This window comes from Procambarus clarkii, chromosome 49, assembly GCF_040958095.1.
Source record: "Procambarus clarkii isolate CNS0578487 chromosome 49, FALCON_Pclarkii_2.0, whole genome shotgun sequence".
Taxonomy (NCBI): domain Eukaryota; kingdom Metazoa; phylum Arthropoda; class Malacostraca; order Decapoda; family Cambaridae; genus Procambarus; species Procambarus clarkii.
Window position 1 is genome coordinate 23,623,130 of NC_091198.1, and position 20,766 is coordinate 23,643,895.

Below are 20,766 nucleotides of genomic sequence, written 5' to 3' on the forward strand. Positions count from 1 at the left end.
TAAGCCACGCTCCACCCACCTGTAAGCCACGCTCCATACACCTGTAAGCCACGCTCCACCCACCTGTAAACCACGCTCCACCCACCAGTAAACCACGCTCCACCCACCTGTAAGCCACGCTCCACCGACCTGTAAGCCACGCTCCACCCACCTGTAAGCCACGCTCCACCCACCTGGAGGCTTGTGATGGCAGCAGAGAGCCGTCAAAACATGTTTGCTCCGCGGACTTTGCTGACGTTTTGTGTTCAAGGGAAACACTAACGCAGTTTGGGCCGCGTAAACTAGCAATATTGACCTGCGTCGCGTATCATGTCTCTATAAGCGGTCAGTACTGTCCTGGGCCTGGCTTATGTGTGTCAGTATTGGCTATATTGACCTATGTCGCGTACCATGTCCCTATAAGCGGTTAGTACTGTCCGGGGCCTTGCTTATGTGTGTCAGTATTGGCTATATTGACCTGCGTCGCGTATCATGTCTCTATAAGCGGTCAGTACTGTCCGGGGCCTTGCTTATGTGTGTCAGTATTGGCTATATTGACCTGCGTCGCGTATCATGTCTCTATAGGCGGTCAGTACTGTCCTGGGCCTTGCTTATGTGTGTCAGTATTGGCTATATTGACCTCCGTCGCGTATCATGTCTCTATAAGCGACATGATACGCGTCCTCCTTCAGTTTACTGGGTCTATATCTGCGGTAGAGCAAGTCGTTCTCTAGGAAGAACCCAGGAATACTGTCGGGTTGAGTCTCAGCCTGGAAAAACAATGGTGTTAAAGTAAGATCTTCCCTCTGTAACTTATGGAACTCCAACTTGGTCAGATTCGGGGGTAGTTTCTGAGGGTCTTGAGGGACAGCGGTAGCAGTAGAGTCAGCTGGCTGTGGTCGTGCAGCTTGTGCAAGGGTGGTCACTAGAACCGGAGGAGAAACTTCATCACTCTCTTGAACCTTTGCTGGAACATACTCAAATATAGGATTATCCGTCACAGAGGTACACACCTGGGGTTTGTCCGTGATGATCAGGTTGGTCGGTTGCAGGTCTTCTGCCAAGTCGTTGCCCAGGAGAAATTGCACTCCAGGCATGGGAAAAGGCTTTTCCCTGATGGCGACTTGGACTTCTCCGGTCACGAAGGGACAATCCAGGTGGACTCTGGCGAGAGGATAAGGAGTGGTAGCAGTGAGGTCAGTGATGAAGACAGTTTCTCCGGTGTAGGCGATGTTGGGCACAGCCGACCTCAAGATGATCGATTGAAGAGCCGCTGTGTCCCTCAAGATCTTCAATTTGAAACGTCCCTCCGGATTTGAACCGTTGGCAGAGACAGTTCCAGTATACAGGTGGTTACTGAAAAGAGAAAGATCATTAACATGAACACCAACATTCATCACAGGCTTACCGGACTTAGGAGGAGTTGGTTTGGGTCTTTGTTGGTCAGTGGTTCCCTTGTATTGAGACTTACCACACTTGTCTATGGTATGTCCATAGAGTCTACAATACTTACAGTACAATTGCGAGCCAGCTTGATCGGTACTCACTTTCTCGTAACTGTACCACGACTTCTTACTGGAGGATGGTTCGGGTGTCAGCCGGTGGATGAGGCTGTAAGTGTCAGCCGACTTAGCACACTTCAGGTAGTCGGTTTCTTCTTTATCTGCTAAATATAGACGGACAGGAGGCGGCACACGCCTCAAGAATTCTTCAACTAGCATCAGGTTGACGAGTTCTGCAAAGGTAGAGACATGTGCTGCTTCCAGCCATTTCATAAAATATCTCCTTTTGGTGTTAGCAAACTCGAGAAAGGTAGTGGTACTTGCCTTCAGGTCAGGTAGTCACGGAATTTTCTTCGATAACTTTCTGTGGAGAGGAGGTAGGCGTCCAACACTGCTTGTTTCAGAGTCTGGTAGTCATTCTCAGACGCCAAAGTACTGAGTGTGACTGCAGCTCTACCTGTAAGATGTACTCTGAGAAGGGTGGCCCATTGGTCGGCAGGCCAACTGAGTTGATTAGCAAGGGTTTCAAAAGTGGTGAAAAACACGTCAACTTCTGTTTCTACAAATGATGGCATTAACTTACTTGCATGTGATATATTAAAACTGACGGGAAGATTGGCAGTAGCTTGCTGGCGTTGAGCGAGGTGTGTAGTTTCCAACGCGAATTCTCGTTGACGACATTCCATAGCCAGAGTCGCTTGTTGTTTGTCATGTTCGTGTTGCATCTCCAACTGGCGTTGTTTTGTTTCGAGCTGTACTCGTTCCCGCTCACGGAGCATTGCAACCTCACGTTCGTGTTCTTCTTTCCTCAAGGTAGCTTCACGTTCCTTGAGGGCGATTTCACGTTCTTGTACTTCCCTTCGTATGGCAGCTGCTCGTTCTTGTTGCTCGAGGGCTTCCCTTTGCTGCTCGCGTTCAATCTTGGCCAGCTCTACTTTGAGTTTCATCGTTGCCAAATCAGTTTTATCTGCAATAAAGTAAGTTTCGTGAGTTTCAGAGTCTATCTTACCTTGCTCTAAGAAATGATCCAGTAACAGGTTGTGTATCTCATATTTGTTGGCTTGGTAGGGAACTTCTAGTTGATACTCATGTGCAAGAGTGTGTAATTCAGTCCTCTTGGCACGACTTAAAGTCCTTATTTCACCTGCTGGATCTGCACGGAAAGCTTGGAGACGAAACATTGTGAAATTAGCAAATAAATGCACAACGAATATACTGTTGTGATATAGTGAATGTCAGAAACAGGACAACGTGGCAACTGGTACCTATCCTGTGGAATCTTTAACAATGAAAGTTAGTTAAATGATTAATTAAATCAAGGTCGCAGGAAATCTTGTACCCGGTACTCATGTAAGAGGATAAGGGCAAGAAAATCCTACTAAACAAGTGAAACTGTGTTTCTAAAACAAATGAAACAGTTAATTGCCTCAAAAGTAAAATTGGTAATCCAAGAATGTAGGCATACCTTGCCGAGTCTCTATAGGACATAAGCAAGTTTTCCCACTGAAATTAATATGATACTTACAGAATTAACGAACTTTTGTGCTCTGAAAAAAGAAAGCTAATTCCCTACCAATGTATGTATCATCATCTCTGACCGACGTGTAGGGGTGCGAGGTGTCAACTGGTGACGAGAACTGCTGCTGAGGTCCCAATTCAGCAACTAAAGTTCGTGCTAGAGGAACTATGGCCCTCTTTATCCTCCTACTGTCAGATTGCAGAAGATTAGGTGCACTTGACCCGGGGGCAGACCACAGTACCAGGGTACCAATATGATGATCTGTCGAAAATATGAGAAATATCCAAGGGACAAAAGATGGTAAACACGAGTAATAACACGGAGGGAGAGATGACCAATTAAGAGTATGACTGAGGCCTACAGTCACCACGTAATCCAAAGTTGTCTCACCTTCACCATATGCTACTCTCGGAATGCACAATACACACAGCACCATATAAAAATAAAATTGAATATGAAAAATAGTAAAAGCTACGTTACCAAAGCCAAATACGCTTACCATAAATTACTACTTGGCACCAGTACCTGAGTGAAGCTCCTAGGGCAGGCCCCCACTTTATGTGACGGTAAAGCGTTGGTGTTCGGCTGTTTCAAAAGCTAGGGGCAGGGCCTCGTCACATAAAGAAAAAAAAAAGAGAAAAGCTGGAACCTTCGTCTGTGGTAAGGTAATGGGAAGACACACAAAACACAAGTAAATTTAACAATGAAATTTTAATTACGTTAGAAAAACAAGACATGAATAAAATTGAGTATAAAATATAACAGACAAGTCAACAAACAAAATAATAAAAATAATCACTGGAAAATGAAAAGTTACGTTAAGACAAATGAGTAATAGCAAAGTAAATAAGAATGATGATGCCGGAATATTGGCTTCGAGCTGCCACCTCCCTTAGTACACGAAAGCCAAGGCTTAGTCTACCAATGAGACGTGTCAACTGCAAGGAGCACTGAGATATTCTGCCTTCTCTGGGTCGCTGCAGCCCAGACATCAACTTGTGGTGGAGGGTGGTGGGGCAGGTGCGACACCAGCCAATCAGCGACAGGCAGGTGATGGACAAGCAGTTTGCCGGTTAACAGTGGCGGAGGCGAGCAGGTGTGCCGGTGTGCTGGATACGTTTTGCTCTCTGGGCAAAACGTTTTGGAGATACTTGCTGGATATATCTTCTATATTATCTGTTAATGTAACGTGCTTTGGAGGGAAGAGCAGGCTCAATCTCTCTTGAAAGAGATTATCGTCACAATGTATGTATATATATATATATATATATATATATATATATATATATATATATATATATATATATATATATATATATATATATATATATATATACATAAATACATACATACATACATACATACATACATACATACATACATACATACATACATACATATACACTTACAATAAGTACGATCATGAAATTATGACATTTACAAGGCAGAAATGTTTTCCCTTCTAGCAGGGGGTTTCCCTGCAAAAAAAAAAAGACTCAGTATCGAGGAAAGCTGAAAAGGAAAATGAGTTGAGGAGAGTTGGTGGAACTGAGAAAACTGTGCAATATATATTCCAATATCCCTAATTTGCATAATTGTCTGGGTATTGCCGCTGTTCATCGCTTCCGGTTTTCTTCACTGGGGTATTGAGGCATTTCCTTTACGAATACTTCTTCCAAGAAAATAAATGAATTTTAAAACAATAGGAATAGATTTAATTTTTTGTCATTAAGAAGGAAATAATGATCTCTCATACGCTCACGCTAACTCTTCTAGTGTGGATTATGGAATTATTACTGTATATTTATATATATTACATATATATATATATGTATATATATATTGGTGTATACTGGCAGCAGGTTTTCTTTCAAACATGTTTCATTGAATATGACCGCATATTCTGTATTTATTATTTTCTGGTTTAGGGCTTCTATCCCTCTAACTATTTTCTTAGCATCAGGGCTTAAATGGAATAGGAGTTCTCCAAAACTCATTTTCGTACTTTTAAGGTGAAGAAAAGAAGTGATTTACTATAGAGTGTATTACACTTATTTGTATAATTTGCACGACGTTTCGAACCTCCATGGTTCATTCTCAAGTGAACAGATCTTACAATACTAGTTGATTTTATACCCGCATTAGGTCAGGTGATAATACAATGAAGGTGAAAACATGGGGGGATACATAAGGGATAAACATAGGGGCTGCAGAAGGCTTATTGGCCCATACTTTCAAGGTAAAATGGAAAATGAACTTTAGAGAAATCCTTAGTAATTTACCAGAACACATAATGTAATTAATTAAAGGAATTTTGGTGTTAATAAAGATTCATGTCAAGAATCCTTGTCCAGTTCATTCAGGAATTCAGTGAAGGATGTATATAAATATAATACATTGATGGCCAGAATCACAGTGAAAGACTGGAAGTAAACAGCTACTAAAGGACAGTTTAAGAGCTTCAGAAGGAATCAATGAGAAGCGTCCCCGAGGCTAAGGAAGATGACTGGGGCTTGTGTTGACACTGTGAGATGCTGCGACCAGACAGATTGGGTGTGTTGTGATGCTTCCTCTTCTCTCTCTCTCTCTCTCTCTCTCTCTCTCTCTCTCTCTCTCTCTCTCTCTCTCTCTCTCTCTCTCTCTCTCTCTCTCTCTCTCTCTCTCTCTCTCTCTCTCTCTCTCTCTCTCTCTCTCGCTTTCTCTCTCTCTCTCTCTCTCTCTCTCTCTCTCTCTCTCTCTCTCTCTCTCTCTCTCTCTCTCTCTCTCTCTCTCTCTCTCTCTCTCTCTCTCTCTCTCTCTCTCTCTCTCTCTCTCTCTCCCTCCCTCTCTCTCTCTCTTTCTCTCTCTCTCTCTCTCTCTCTCTCTCTCTCTCTCTCTCTCTCTCTCTCTCTCTCTCTCTCTCTCTCTCTCTCTCTCCTTAAGCCTCTAAAATATTGGAAATGTCTATTATGCCTCTCAACCTTTCCTTTAACCTTTGCCTAAGACCGCTTAGGAACGACGTGTTGATGGTACCTGAAGGCTGCTCACTCCGTGTTCCATACGTTGGCTGCCCTTCAGCTGTCCTCTACTGCCTTCAGCTGCCTTCAAGACGTGTTCCCTAAGCTGTTCGGCATCTATGTTTTGAAGGCATAAGCCATCAAATAATAAAACTAACCAGGAATAAAAAATAAATGATACACAATATATAATGACATAATATTCTATTGCTACAAGCAACTTTCCCTCTTTTCTATCTATTCTGCCCCTTTGTGCCTTTATCTCCATCCCTTTTCATGCATTTCTCCTCCTTCTATTGCCCCATCTCCCTCTTCCTACATCTATACTTCAATATCTTAATTTTCCTATATCTGCCTAATTCTATATACCCATCTTGGGCCGGGAATCATCTGGGATTTACAAATTCACTTAAAAATTTCATCTTTCAACCATTTTGCTTGTTCGTCTAAGCTCGTAAAGTGCTTTGCAGCTCTAGCAAACTATTTAATAAATACTCGCCATGATTTGTTGAAAGATGAAGCGGTTTCGTAATTGGATGGGAAATTGTTGATGATTTCTTTCTCTCTCTCATATCCCTTTCTCTCTCTCTATCCTCGTGTCTTCGCCTTCTAAGAGAAGGATAGTGACGGTGAGTGATCACTGAACATGACAACCTGGATAAGGATATAAAACCCGTTTCCGGGATTATATAAAACTTGTTTCTGATGATCTGGGAAACCTGTTTCTTATACTTATATGAAAACCGGTTTCTAGGGATATATGAAGCTAATTTATGGGGAACAAATATAAAATCGGTTTCTGGGAAAGAGATGTGACACCGGAAGAGGAGAGGGAAGGAGTGAGGAGGGAAGGAGTGAGGAGGGAAGGAGTGAGGAGGGAAGGAGTGAGGAGGGAAGGAGTGAGGAGGGAAGGAGTGAGGAGGGAAGGAGTGAGGAGGGAAGGAGTGAGGAGGGAAGGAGTGAGGAGGGTCAGACAATGATATAGAACACTGTGTCCTTCTCTGAGGTCCATGTGTCACTCATCAAGTAGATGTATTCACCTACGTGTGCTTGCGGGGGTTGAGTTTTGGCTCTTTGGTCCCGCCTCTCAACTGTCAATCAACTGGTGTACAGGTTCCTGAGCCTACTGGGCTCTATCATATCTACATTTGAAACTGTGTATGGAGTCAGCCTCCACCACGTCACTGCCTAATGCATTCCATTTATTAACTACTCTGACACTGACAAAGTTCTTTCTAACGTCTCTGTGGCTCATGTGGGTACTCAGCTTCCACTTGTGTCCCCTTGTGCGTGTGCCACCCGTGTTAAATAATCCATTCTTGTCTACCCTGTCAATTCCCCTGAGAATTTTGTATGTGGTGATCATGTCTCCCCTAGCTCTTCTGTCTTCCAGCGACGTGAGGTGCAGTTCACGTAGTCTGTCCTCATAACTCATGCCTCTTAGTTCTGGGACTAACCTAGTGGCATACCTCAGAACTTTTTCCAGCTTTGTCTTGTGCTTGACTAGATACGGCCTCCATGCTGGGGCCGCATACTCCAGGATTGATCTTACATATGTGGAATACAAGGTTCTGAAGGATTCCTTGCACAGGTTTCTGAAAGCAGTTCTGATGTTAGTCAGCCTCGCATAGGCCGCTGATGTTATTCTTTTGATGTGGGCTTCAGGAGACAGATTTGGTGCGATATCAACTCCTAGATCTTTATCTCTGTCCGTTTCGTGAAGGACTTCATCTCCCATTCGGTATCCAGTGACTGGCCTCCTAGTTCCTCTTCTTAATTTCATTACCTTAATTTTACTTGGGTTGAACTTTAGTAACCACTTGTCGGACTATTCCTTCAGTTTGTCCAGGTCTTCTTGTAGCCTCACCTATCCTCCTCTGTCTTGATCCTCCTCATAATTTTCGCGTCATCAGCAAACATCGAGAGGAACGAGTCAATTCCTTCTGGGAGATCATTTACGTATATCAGAAACAGTATAGGTCCAAGGACTGATCCCTGTGGGACTCCACTGGTGACTCCCCTCTACTCCGAGACCTCACCCCTCACGGTGACTCGCTGTGTCCTGTTGCTTAGGTACTCTCATGCTGTGGAGTACCTTCCCTTTCACTCCTGCCTGGATCTCCAGTTTGTGCACTAGTCTCTTATGTGGTACTGTGTCAAAAGCTTTCTGGCAGTCCAGAAATATGCAGTCTGCCCAGCCCTCTCTCTCTTGCCTGATTTTTGTTGCCTGGTCATAGTACTCAATTAATTCTGTTAGGAATGATTTGCCATCTCTGAACCCATGTTGATGTTGTCTTACAAAGTTCTTTCGCTCCAGATGTTCTACTAGTTATTTACGCACAATCTTTTCCATCATCTTGCATGGAATGCAAGTTAGGGACACTGGCCTGTAGTTCAGAGCCTCCTGCCTATCACCGTTCTTGTATATTCGGACTACATTGGCCGTCTTCCAAATTTTTGGCAGTTCACCTGTTACCAGTGACTTGTTGTACATCGTAGAGAGTGGTAGGAACAGAGCCTCTGCTCCTTCGTTTAGAATCCATGGTGAGATTCCATCCGGGCCTATAGCCTTTGTCACGTCCAACTCTAGCAGATGCTTCCTCACTTCCCCACTGGTAATCACAAACTCCTCTAGTGGTGTCTGGGTTGATGTTACCTTCCTTATCTCTGGGACTACTACTTTCTCTGAGGTGGAGACTTCATGAAATTTGTTATTGAGTTCTTCGCACACTTTCTTGTCATTTGTAGTGAATCTTTCTGCCCCTATCCTCAGTTTCCTTATCTGTTCATTCACTGTTGTTTTAATTCTTATGTGACATGCGGCACATGCCACATAAGGTTTGGGTTGGGTCATTGCCTTGCTCGCTATGTCATTTTCATTTCGCCTCTCTACCTCTCTTCTCACCCTGACGTATTCATTCCTGACGCTCTGGTATCTTTCTCTGCTCTCTAGTGTGTTGTTGTTTCTATAGTTTCTCCACGCCCTTCTACTTAGCTGCTTTGCTAGCTTACAACTCTGATTAAACCATGGGGTTCTCATCTCCATTTCATTTTTTTCATTTTGAACTGGGACGAACTTGTCTGCTGCCTCCTTACACTTCTGTGTGATGTAGTCCATCATGTCTTGAACCATCTTTCCTCTGAGCTCTATTTCCCAAGCTATTTCAGTTAGGAACTTTCTCATCTCCTCATAGTTTCCCTTCCGGAATGCTGGCCTCTTGCTTTCTGGTCCCTTCCTTGAGTACATTAACCCTTCTTCGACCAGATACTCAAACAACAGTACACTGTGATAACTCACACCCACGGGGGCTTCAAGACCGATTTCCTTTATGTCTGAATCGTTCAGAGTGAATACTAGGTCGAGCCTTGCTGGTTCATCATTGCCTCTCATTATTGTGGGACCCTTGACATGCTGACTTAAAAAGTTTCTAGTCGCCACCTCCAACAGTATTGCTCTCCATGTTTCCTCACCTCCATGTGGTTCTCTGTTTTCCCAGTCTATTCTTCCATGATTAAAGTCCCCCATTATGAGCAGGTGGGATCGATTTCTACAGGCAGCAGCGGCTGCTCTCTCAATGATAATGTTAACTGCCATGTTGTTTCTGTCGTACTCTTGTCTGGGTCTTCTTTCATTTGGTGGTGGGTTATATATCACTGCTACTACTACTCTTGGTCCTCCCATCGTCATGGTGCCTGTGACGAAGTCTCTGAACCCTTCACAGTCCGGAACAACCATCTCCTCAAAACTACATTCCTTTCTTATCAGTAGAGCCACTCCGCCTCCTCCCCTTCCTTCCCTCTCTTTCCTTATTACAATGTAGTCCTGGGGAAATACTGCATTCGTTATGATTCTTGAGAGTTTAGTTTCTGTGAGTCCAATTACAACATCTGGGTTTACTTCGTGTGTTCTTTCCCTACGTTCACTAGTCTTGTTTGTAATCCCATCTATGTTCGAGTACATGACCATGAAGCTGACTCTCTTCTGTCTGTTCTCAGTTTCAGTTGATTCCACTGGAGTTAGGGGGCAAGGGATGTCTGGGATGAGTGAGCCTAGGAAGGAGGACCTGGGGGGTCTGGGGTGTTAGGGGGCTGGGAGGATCTGGAACAGGGGGGGGGGGTTCTGACGTGATGCGGCTGAGGGGGTCCGGGGTTGGGGGTTAGTTGGGGCATGTGATGGGAGGTCGCTGTGTGTGTACTCACCTATTTGTGTCTGCAGGATCGAGCATTAACTCTTGGATCCCGCCTTTCGACCATCGGTTATTTACAGTAATGACTACGGTCCTATTTTCTTATCATACCTAGTTTTAAAATTATAAATAGTATTTGCTTCCACAACCTGTTCCTTAAGTGCATTCCATTTTTCCTCTACTCTCACGCTAAAAAAAAACTTCCTAACATCCCTGTGACTCATCTGAGTTTCCAGCCTCCACACATGTTCCCTCGTTCTGTTACTATTCCGTGTGAACATTTCGTCTATGTCCACTCTGTCAATCCCCCTGAGTATTTTATACGTTCCTATCATGTCATTCCTCTCCCTTCTTCATTCTAGTGTCGTAAGGCACAATTCCTTTAGGCGCTCCTCATACCCCATCCTTCGTAACTCTGAGATGATTCTCGTTGCAAACCTCTGAACCTTTTCCAATTTCCTTATATGCTTCTTCAGATGGGGACTCCATGATGAGGCGGCACACTCTAAGACTGGCCTCACGTAGGCAGTATAAAGCGCCCTAAATGCCTCCTTATTTAGGTTTCTGAATGATGTTCTATCTTTTGTCAATGTTGGTCTCCTGTCACCTATTCCCATTTCCATAACTTTACATTTGTCGTGATGAACTCCAGTAGCCATTTCTCTGACCATCACTACAACCTGTTCAAGTCCTCTTGGAAGATCCTGCAATTTTCATCTGTCACAACTCTACTCATCAACTTTGCGTGTGTGTGTGTGTGTGTGTGTGTATACTCACCTAGTTCTACTCATATAGTTGTGCTTGCGGGGTTTGAGCTCTGGCTCTTTGGTTCCGCCTCGCAACTGTTAATCAACTGGTGTTCAGGATCCTGAGCCTATTGGGCTCTATCATATCTACATTTGAAACTGTGTATGGAGTCAGCCTCCACCACATCACTGCCTAATGAATTCCATTTGTTCATCATTCCACTCCATAATGTAGGTCCCTGTGGCTCATTTGGGACTAAGTTCCCACCTGTGTCCTCTTGTTCGCGTACCTCCAGTGTTAAACTGTTTATCCTTGTCTACTCTGTCAATTCCCCTGAGGATTTTGTAGGTAGTGATCATGTCTCCCCTTACTCGTCTGTCTTCCAGTGTCGTGAGGTGCATTTTCCGCAGCCTTTCCTCGTAACTCATGCCTCTTAGTTATGTGACTAGTCAGCTTAATCTTATGCTTGACTAGGTACGGGCTCCATGCTGAGGCCGCATACTCCAAGACTGGTCTTACATATGTGGTATACAAGGTTCTAAATGATTCCTTACACAGGTTCCTGAAAGCAGTTCTGATGTTAGCCAGCCTCGCATGCACCGCAGATGTGATTCTTTTTATGTGGGCTTCAGGAGACAGGTTTGGTGTGATATCAACTCCTTGATCTTTCTCTCTGTCCGTTTCATGAAGGACTTCATCTCCCATTCTGTATCCTGTGTCTGGCCTCTTGCTTCCTCCGCCTAGTTTTATTATCTTACATTTATTCGGGTTGAACTTTAGTAGCCATTTGTTGGACCATTCATGCAGTCTGTCTAGGTCATCTTGTAGCCTCATACTATATTCCTCTGCGTTAATTCTCCTCATAATTTTTGACTCATCAGCAAAGAATGAGAGGAACGAGCCTGTTCCCTCTGGGAGATCATTTATATATACCAGAAACAGTATAGGTTCAGGGACTGATCCTTGTGGGACTCCACTGGTGACGCCTCGCAAATCTGAGACCTCACCCCTCTCAGTGGCTCGCTGTCTTCTGTTGCTTGGGTACTCCCTTATCAAACGGAGTACTTTCCCTTTCATTCCAGCCTTCGTCTCCAGCTTGTACATTAGTCCCTTGTGTGGTTGTGTGTCAAAGGCTTTCTGGCAGTCCAAAAATAGGCAGTCTGCCCACCCCTCTCTTTCTTGCCTGATTTTTGTTGCCTGGTCGTAGAATTCAATTAATCCTTTTAGGCATGTGTGTGAGAGTTTGCGTGTGTGTGTGTGTGTGTGTGTGTGTGTGTGTGTGTGTGTGTGTGTGTGTGTGTGTGTGTGTGTGTGTGTGTGTGTGTGTGTGTGTGTGTGTGTGTGTGTGCGTGCGTGCGTGCGTGCGTGTGTGTGTGTGTATGTGTGTGTGTGTGTGTGTGTGTGTGTGTGTATGTGTGTGTGTGTGTGTATGTTTCCATGTATTGTACACCTAGAAAAATGTTGTAGCTCTGTATGTAAAATCCTTTCGTCAATATCACTCTAGTTTAAGATATTAACGTAATAATAATAATAATAATAATATAATTTTGTATGTATGAATAAGTATGTATTCGCGCACGAATATCGGAATGTATGCATACACGCGTGGATGTACGCATACATACGTGGTCGCTGTCCTTGTGAGTTGACACAAAGCAAATGTTGATGCAAGCGAAGGCCACCCGCTGAAAACTGCGATTAACTTCACGAGAGTGTGAGTCAACACTCGAGGCCTCGAGTGCACTTCTGCCCATGTTGAGGCCCTCACGAGTTTGCAACCCAGAGTGCCATAAAGCGAGCAACAATCACACCCTTAAGTCTTTGCTCTGTTGTCCTAGTGCCTGGATAATATCTTGGGAAGTGCACTCTGACGTCGTTGTGATACACTCAGACGTTGTCAGAGCGGGACTAATAGAGGCTTTTATCATTCACTGACCGGCATTAAAGGATAATGCCTTTCCCTTATGCCTCGCCCGGCCCTCGTCCTCCTCTCTAAAGTTCCCAACTTTTTGTAACTGTTTTAGGAACTTTTGGCATTCAAGAAGCATTCCTTTCAGAGATGCTCATCATTGCTCTCGATTCCCTGTGTGTAGGGCCCTCTAAGCTCTGGGGGGAGAGTGCGAGAGAAAACCCTCATAGGAATAATTCTGAGGAAAGAGTATAGCGTTTTAACAATGGAGTATTTCCTTGAGGCGCTTTCCCAGTCCGGCCCAGATGGATTACCAGTCATTTCAGACAAGTACCCCATTATCTCATTTTAGGGGCATAACGCATAGAAAACGCGCCAGCAGACCTGAAGAGAGAATGTCCATCAAGGAACTTTATCTCCATCTTCAGGACGTTATTTCCTCCTTGGGCCCCCCCCCAGCCTATACCCTCTACTTGCCTCAGATAAAACGCCCGCTACAACGATCCCAAAGTCCTCGCTCTAATGTATACGGCGCCCGACAGAATACTATTTACAGGCAACAGAACGCTCAGTTGCCAGGGAAGTTATAACACGGCGCTCTACACTTTCATACTGAGGGCTGACTGCCCTAATAAACTGGAATCCAAATACTAAAAGTCAACGCTGAACCGAGGGTAAATGTCCCGCTGGCTCACACCCGTCTTTCACCCGCTTATACAGGTTATATGTTCCCCCCACACACCGCACCAAGCTTTAGCGCAGGTCTTGCCACTTTATCTATGCTGACAAATCCACCGACTTTATCTGTGTAAATCCACCGACTCCAGCTGAACCTCTGTAAATCCACCGACTCCAGCTGTGTCTCTGTAAATCCACTGACTTCAACCGTGTCTCTGTAAATCCACCGACTTCAACCGTGTCTCTGTAAATCCACTGACTTCAACCGTGTCTCTGTAAATCCACCGACTTCAACCGTGTCTCTGTAAATCCACTGACTTCAACCGTGTCTCTGTAAATCCACCGACTTCAACCGTGTCTCTGTAAATCCACCGACTCCAGCTGTGTCTCTGTAAATCCACCGACTTCAACCGTGTCTCTGTAAATCCACCGACTTCAACCGTGTCTCTGTAAATCCACCGACTCCAGCTGTGTCTCTGTAAATCCACCGACTTCAATCGTGTCTCAGTAAATCCACCGACTGCAACTGTACCTCTGTAAATCCACCGACTCCAGCTATACCTCTGTAAATCCAGCGACTTTAACTGTCTCAAGAAATGCTGTGGCAGCAAAACGGAGCGAGTGACGGCGTCTTCACCTTCACTATTATGAAGGAGTTTACGTCCTTTTTGCCGAGGACTTACAAGATGGAGGGACGCTTTATGTTGTCTGTCCTGTGAAAAGCTTGAGAGAAACTTCTTCAAGGTGAAGCAAAGAGCGGGTAATGGTGGCGGAGATGTGGAGTGCTGACAGTGGCAGTGTCTGACACAGTGGGGGCTGTGTCTGACACAGTTGGGGGCTGTGTCTGACACAGTTGGGGGCTGTGTCTGACACAGAGGGCTCTGTCTGACACAGTTGGGGGCTGTGTCTGTTGGGGGCTGTGTCTGACACAGTTGGGGGCTGTGTCTGACACTGTTGGGGGCTGTGTCTGACACAGTTGGGGGCTGTGTCTGTTGGGGGCTGTGTCTGACACAGTTGGGGCTGTGTCTGACACAGTTGGGGCTGTGTCTGACACAGTTGGGGGCTGTGTCTGACACAGTTGGGGGCTGTGTCTGACACAGTTGGGGCTGTGTCTGACACTGTTGGGGGCTGTGTCTGACACTGTTGGGGGCTGTGTCTGACACAGTTGGGGGCTGTGTCTGTTGGGGGCTGTGTCTGTTGGGGGCTGTGTCTGACACAGTTGGGGCTGTGTCTGACACAGTTGGGGGCTGTGTCTGACACAGTTGGGGGCTGTGTCTGACACAGTTGGGGGCTGTGTCTGACACAGTTGGGGCTGTGTCTGACACTGTTGGGGGCTGTGTCTGACACAGTTGGGGGCTGTGTCTGACACAGTTGGGGGCTGTGTCTGACACAGTTGGGGGCTGTGTCTGACACAGTTGGGGGCTGTGTCTGACACAGTTGGGGCTGTGTCTGACACTGTTGGGGGCTGTGTCTGACACAGTTGGGGGCTGTGTCTGACACAGTTGGGGGCTGTGTCTGACACAGTTTGGGGCTGTGTCTGACACAGTTGGGGGCTGTGTCTGACACAGTTGGGGCTGTGTCTGACACTGTTGGGGGCTGTGTCTGACACAGTTGGGGGCTGTGTCTGACACAGTTGGGGGCTGTGTCTGACACAGTTGGGGGCTGTGTCTGACACAGTTGGGGCTGTGTCTGACACTGTTGGGGGCTGTGTCTGACACAGTTGGGGGCTGTGTCTGACACAGTTGGGGGCTGTGTCTGACACAGTTGGGGCTGTGTCTGACACAGTTGGGGGCTGTGTCTGACACAGTTGGGGGCTGTGTCTGACACAGTTGGGGGCTGTGTCTGACACTGTTGGGGGCTGTGTCTGACACAGTTGGGGCTGTGTCTGACACTGTTGGGGGCTGTGTCTGACACTGTTGGGGGCTGTGTCTGACACAGTTGGGGGCTGTGTCTGACACAGTTGGGGCTTTGTCTGACACAGTTAGGGGCTGTGTCTGTTGGGGGCTGTGTCTGACACAGTTGGGGGCTGTGTCCGACACAGTTGGGGCTGTGTCTGTATGGGCTGTGTCTGACACAGTTGGGGGCTGTCTGACACAGTTGGGGGCTGTGTCTGACACAGTTGGGGGCTGTATCTGACACAGTTCGGGCTGTGTCTGACACAGTTGGGGGCTGTGTCTGATACAGTTGGGGGCTGTATCTGGCACAGTTGGGGCTGTGTCTGACACAGTTGGGACTGTGTCTGACACAGTTGGGGGCTGTATCTGGCACAGTTGGGGCTGTGTCTGACACAGTTGGGGCTGTGTCTGACACAGTTATTGGGGCTGTGTCTGACACAGTTCGGGCTGTGTCTGACACAGTTGGGGGCTGTGTCTGATACAGTTGGGGGCTGTGTCTGACACAGTTGGGGGCTGTGTCTGACACAGTTGGGGGCTGTATCTGGCACAGTTGGGGCTGTGTCTGACACAGTTGGGACTGTGTCTGACACAGTTGGGGGCTGTATCTGGCACAGTTGGGGCTGTGTCTGACACAGTTGGGGCTGTGTCTGACACAGTTATTGGGGCTGTGTCTGACACAGTTCGGGCTGTGTCTGACACAGTTGGGGGCTGTGTCTGATACAGTTGGGGGCTGTGTCTGACACAGTTGGGGGCTGTGTCTGACACAGTTGGGGGCTGTATCTGGCACAGTTGGGGCTGTGTCTGACACAGTAGGGCTGTGTCTGACACAGTTGGGGGCTGTATCTGGCACAGTTGGGGGCTGTGTCTGACACAGTTGGGGCTGTGTCTGACACAGTTGGGACTGTGTCTGACACAGTTGGGGGCTGTGTCTGACACGATTGGGGGCTGTGTCTGACACAGTTGGGACTGTGTCTGACATAGTTGGGGGCTGTGTCTATCTGTCCTCCACTCCCACACCTACACACTCACACCCGCACACCCACACCTTACATACCCCACGCACACCCACACACTCACACACACCCACACCCTACATACCCCACGAACACCCACACACTCACACACACACACACAATAACACATCCACACATCCCCACCCACACATCCACACCCCTGGTAGCTAAGCAGACAGCCCGCAGCACTCGTAATTCTGTGGCCCGGGTTCGATTCCCGCACCAGGCAGAAATAAATGGGCAAAGTTTCTTTCCCCCTTGAATGCTCCTGTTACCTAGCAATAAATAGATACCCGGGTGTTAGACAGCTGTTACGAAGCTGCTTTTTGTGTGTGTGTGTGTGTGAAACCAAAAATAATTAGTTAGTAACAGTTGATTGACAGTTGAGAGGCAGGCCGAAAGAGCAAAGCTTAACCCCCTCAAGCACATCTAGGTGAATACAACTAGATGAATACACACCCACACCCACACATCCACACTCACACATCAACACCCACATACCTACGCACCCACCCACACTTACACACATCTACACACCCACCCACACTTACACACATCTACACACCCACCCACACTTACACACATCTACACACCCACCCACACTTACACACATCTACACACCCACCCACACTTACACACATCTACACACCCACCCACACTTACACACATCTACACACCCACACACACTTACACACATCTACACACCCACCCACACTTACACACATCTACACACCCACCCACACTTACACACATCTACACACCCACCCACACTTACACACATCTACACACCCACCCACACTTACACACATCTACACACCCACCCACACTTACACACATCTACACACCCACCCACACTTACACACATCTACACACCCACCCACACTTACACACATCTACACACCCACCCACACTTACACACATCTACACACCCACCCACACTTACACACATCTACACACCCACCCACACTTACACACATCTACACACCCACCCACACTTACACACATCTACACACCCACCCACACTTACACACATCTACACACCCACCCACACTTACACACATCTACACACCCACCCACACTTACACACATCTACACACCCACCCACACTTACACACATCTACACACCCACCCACACTTACACACATCTACACACCCACCCACACTTACACACATCTACACACCCACCCACACTTACACACATCTACACACCCACCCACACTTACACACATCTACACACCCACCCACACTTACACACATCTACACACCCACCCACACTTACACACATCTACACACCCACCCACGAGCAGAACATCTGCTCCAGCAAGAGCCACTGGTCACCTGCTCACACACCCACACACCCTCCAACACTCCCGCTTGCTTGATCACATTGTAAGACAAACATGCTAGCATGGGAATCAAAATGAAACGCAGTAGGAAGGTCGCTTAGTTATACAAATACAGAAACGTTACTTCACCTTCCTGTGGCCTCCAGAACTATAATATATTAAATCGCAAAAACGTCTAAACCAAAGATAGTAAAACGTGGCTATAGTTTACCGTAGAGTTATCATGATTTTAATGTTCGCGCCATTTCCAGCGGCCAATCTATATAAATAAAGATGGAAATGTTCGTTTGTGCATGACCGCTAATCTCCGAAAGTTGACCAGACTACGCACTAGAAGGTGAAGGGACTACGACGTTTCGGTCCGTCCTAGACCATTCTCAAGTCCGAAAGTTCTCCACCGATTGCTTTGAAATTTTCACACAACGTTTCATTCGCATCTGAGCGAGTTTTTATATACATACTATACAGAAGTCACGTCTGTGATGGGGAAAACTTGCTGTTTTTGAAAAACTGCCTTTTTATGTGTTTTTCGGGTGAGGGAAATCTTCGAAACCTCTATACCGATTACTTTGAAATTTTGACATAACGTTGCATTTGAATAGGCGCGTGTTTTTATATACCTACTATATACATGCCTCACCTGTGACAGGTAAAAACATGCTGTTTTTTAAACAGCACCATCTGTTGCATGTAATAGCAACACACGCTATACTAAATATGTTATGATTCTATTTCAAATTTTCCGATTGCATTGATAGATTGAATTGATCAATGCAATCATCAGGGAACATCAGATCATTTGATGTTGCCAATTTTCTGAAGGGAGCATCCGATCATTTGTGAATGCATAGGACGAGGGAGTGGGGAATGGTGGAGAGGACGAGGGGGACGGGGGAGTGGGGAATAGTTGGGAGGACAAGGGGACAGGGAAGTAAGGAATAGTTGGGGGGATGAGGGGACAGGGGGAGGGGAAAATTGTGGGGTGGACTGGGAGACAGGGAAAGATTGCTGTGGCTCAGCAACGCATGTACGTTGCTGAACCACAGCAACGTGTGGCCGGGCACAGCTAACATATCTATATGAATAAAAATGTAAATGTTCGTTTCTTCAAAATCGCTAATCTCCGAAAGTTCTTCACCGATTGCTTATAAATTTTTACACAATGTTCCATTCTCATCTGAGCGGGTTTTTATATACTTAATATATAGATGTCACGTTTGTGGTGGGAAAAAAATGCTTTGTTGAAAAACTGTGTTTTTCATGTCAGGGAAATCTTCGAAACATCTTTACAGATTGCTTTGAAATTTAGACAAACGTTGCATTCGAAAAGGTGCGTGTTTTTATATACCTACTATATACATGCCTCACTTGTGACAGGTAAAATCATGCCTTTTAATTAAACTGCGCCATCTGTTGCACATATGAGCAACACTCACTATACTAAATATGTTACGATTCCATCTCAATGTTTCCGACAGCATTGATAAATTGAATTTTCATAAATTTCGATTGATTTTCATTTTGATTTAATTAATTTGTGTTATATTGCGTTGGAATTGAGCTGTGTTGTTTACCATACCGTTCATTTCGTGAGTATAGTTTTTTTTTTTTTAGTTTTTCGTTGTTTTTTATTTCGTTTTTAACTGTTCTTATTATTTTTCGGTGAAGGGAACATCAGATCATTTGGGAATGCATCAGTTGAGGGAGTGGGAAATGATGGGGAGGACGAGGGGACGGGGGAGGGAGGAATGATGGGGGAGGCCTGGGGGACGGGGGAGGGAGGAATGATGGGGGAGGCCTGGGGGACGGGGGAGGGAGGAATGATGGGGGAGGCCTGGGGGACGGGGGAAGGAGGAATGATGGGGGAGGCCTGGGGGACGGGGGAGGGAGGAATGATGGGGGAGGCCTGGGGGACGGGGGAGGGAGGAATGACGGGGAGGACGAGGGGACGGGGGAGGGAGGAATGATGGGGGAAGTCTGGGGGACGCGGGAAGGAGGAATGATGGGGGAGGCCTGGGGGACGGGGGAGGGAGGAATGATGGGGGAGGCCTGGGGGACGGGGGAGGGAGGAATGATGGGGGAGGGAGGAATGATGGGGGAGGCCTGGGGGACGGGGGAGGGAGGAATGATGGGGGAAGCCTGGGGGACGGGGGAAGGAGGAATGATGGGGGAGGCCTGGGGGACGGGGGAGGGAGGAATGATGGGGGAGGCCTGGGGGACGGGGGAGGGAGGAATGATGGGGGAGGCCTGGGGGACGGGGGAGGGAGGAATGATGGGGGAGGCCTGGGGGACAGGGGAAGGAGGAATGATGGGGGAGGCCTGGGGGACGGGGGAAGGAGGAATGATGGGGGAAGCCTGGGGGACGGGGGAAGGAGGAATGATGGGGGAGGCCTGGGGGACGGGGGAGGGAGGGATGATGGGGGAGGCCTGGGGGACGGGGGAGGGAGGAATGATGGGGGAGGCCTGGGGGACGGGGGAGGGAAGAATGATGGGGGAGGCCTGGGGGACGGGGGAGGGAGGAATGATGGGGGAGGCCTGGGGGACGGGGGAGGGAAGAATGATGGGGGAGGCCTGGGGGACGGGGGAGGGAGGAATGATGGGGGAGGCCTGGGGGACGGGGGAGGGAGGAATGATGGGGGAGGCCTGGGGGACGGGGGAGGGAGGAATGATGGGGGAGGCCTGGGGGACGGGGGAGGGAGGAATGATGGGGAGGACGAGGGGACGGGGGAGGGAGGAATGATGGGGGAGGCCTGGGGGACGGGGGAGGGAGGAATGATGGGGGAGGCCTGGGGGACGGGGGAGGGAGGAATGATGGGGGAGGCCTGGGGGACGGGGGAGGGAGGAATGATGGGGAGGACGAGGGGACGGGGGAGGGAGGAATGATGGGGGAGGCCTGGGGGATGGGGGAGGGAGGAATGATGGGGGAGGCCTGGGGGACGGGGGAGGGAGGAATGATGGGGAGGCCTGGGGGACGGGGGAGGGAGGAATAATGGGG

General features: G+C 47.4%; 1 protein-coding gene across 1 annotated transcript; it reads right to left on the reverse strand.

Moving 5' to 3' along the window:
• Positions 1-14,216: 14,216 nt before the first annotated feature.
• LOC123751195 (mucin-2-like) lies at positions 14,217-16,391 on the reverse strand. Its single transcript, XM_045733295.2, has one exon. It carries the CDS (start codon positions 16,389-16,391, stop codon positions 14,217-14,219), a length of 2,175 nt encoding a protein of 724 aa, XP_045589251.2.
• Between the last annotated feature and the right edge of the window lie 4,375 nt (positions 16,392-20,766).

Coding starts and splice junctions, on each gene's coding strand:
- LOC123751195 (XM_045733295.2), bottom strand. CDS start 16,391: ATGTCAGACACAGTCCCAACTGTGTCAGACACAGCCCCCAATCGTGTC.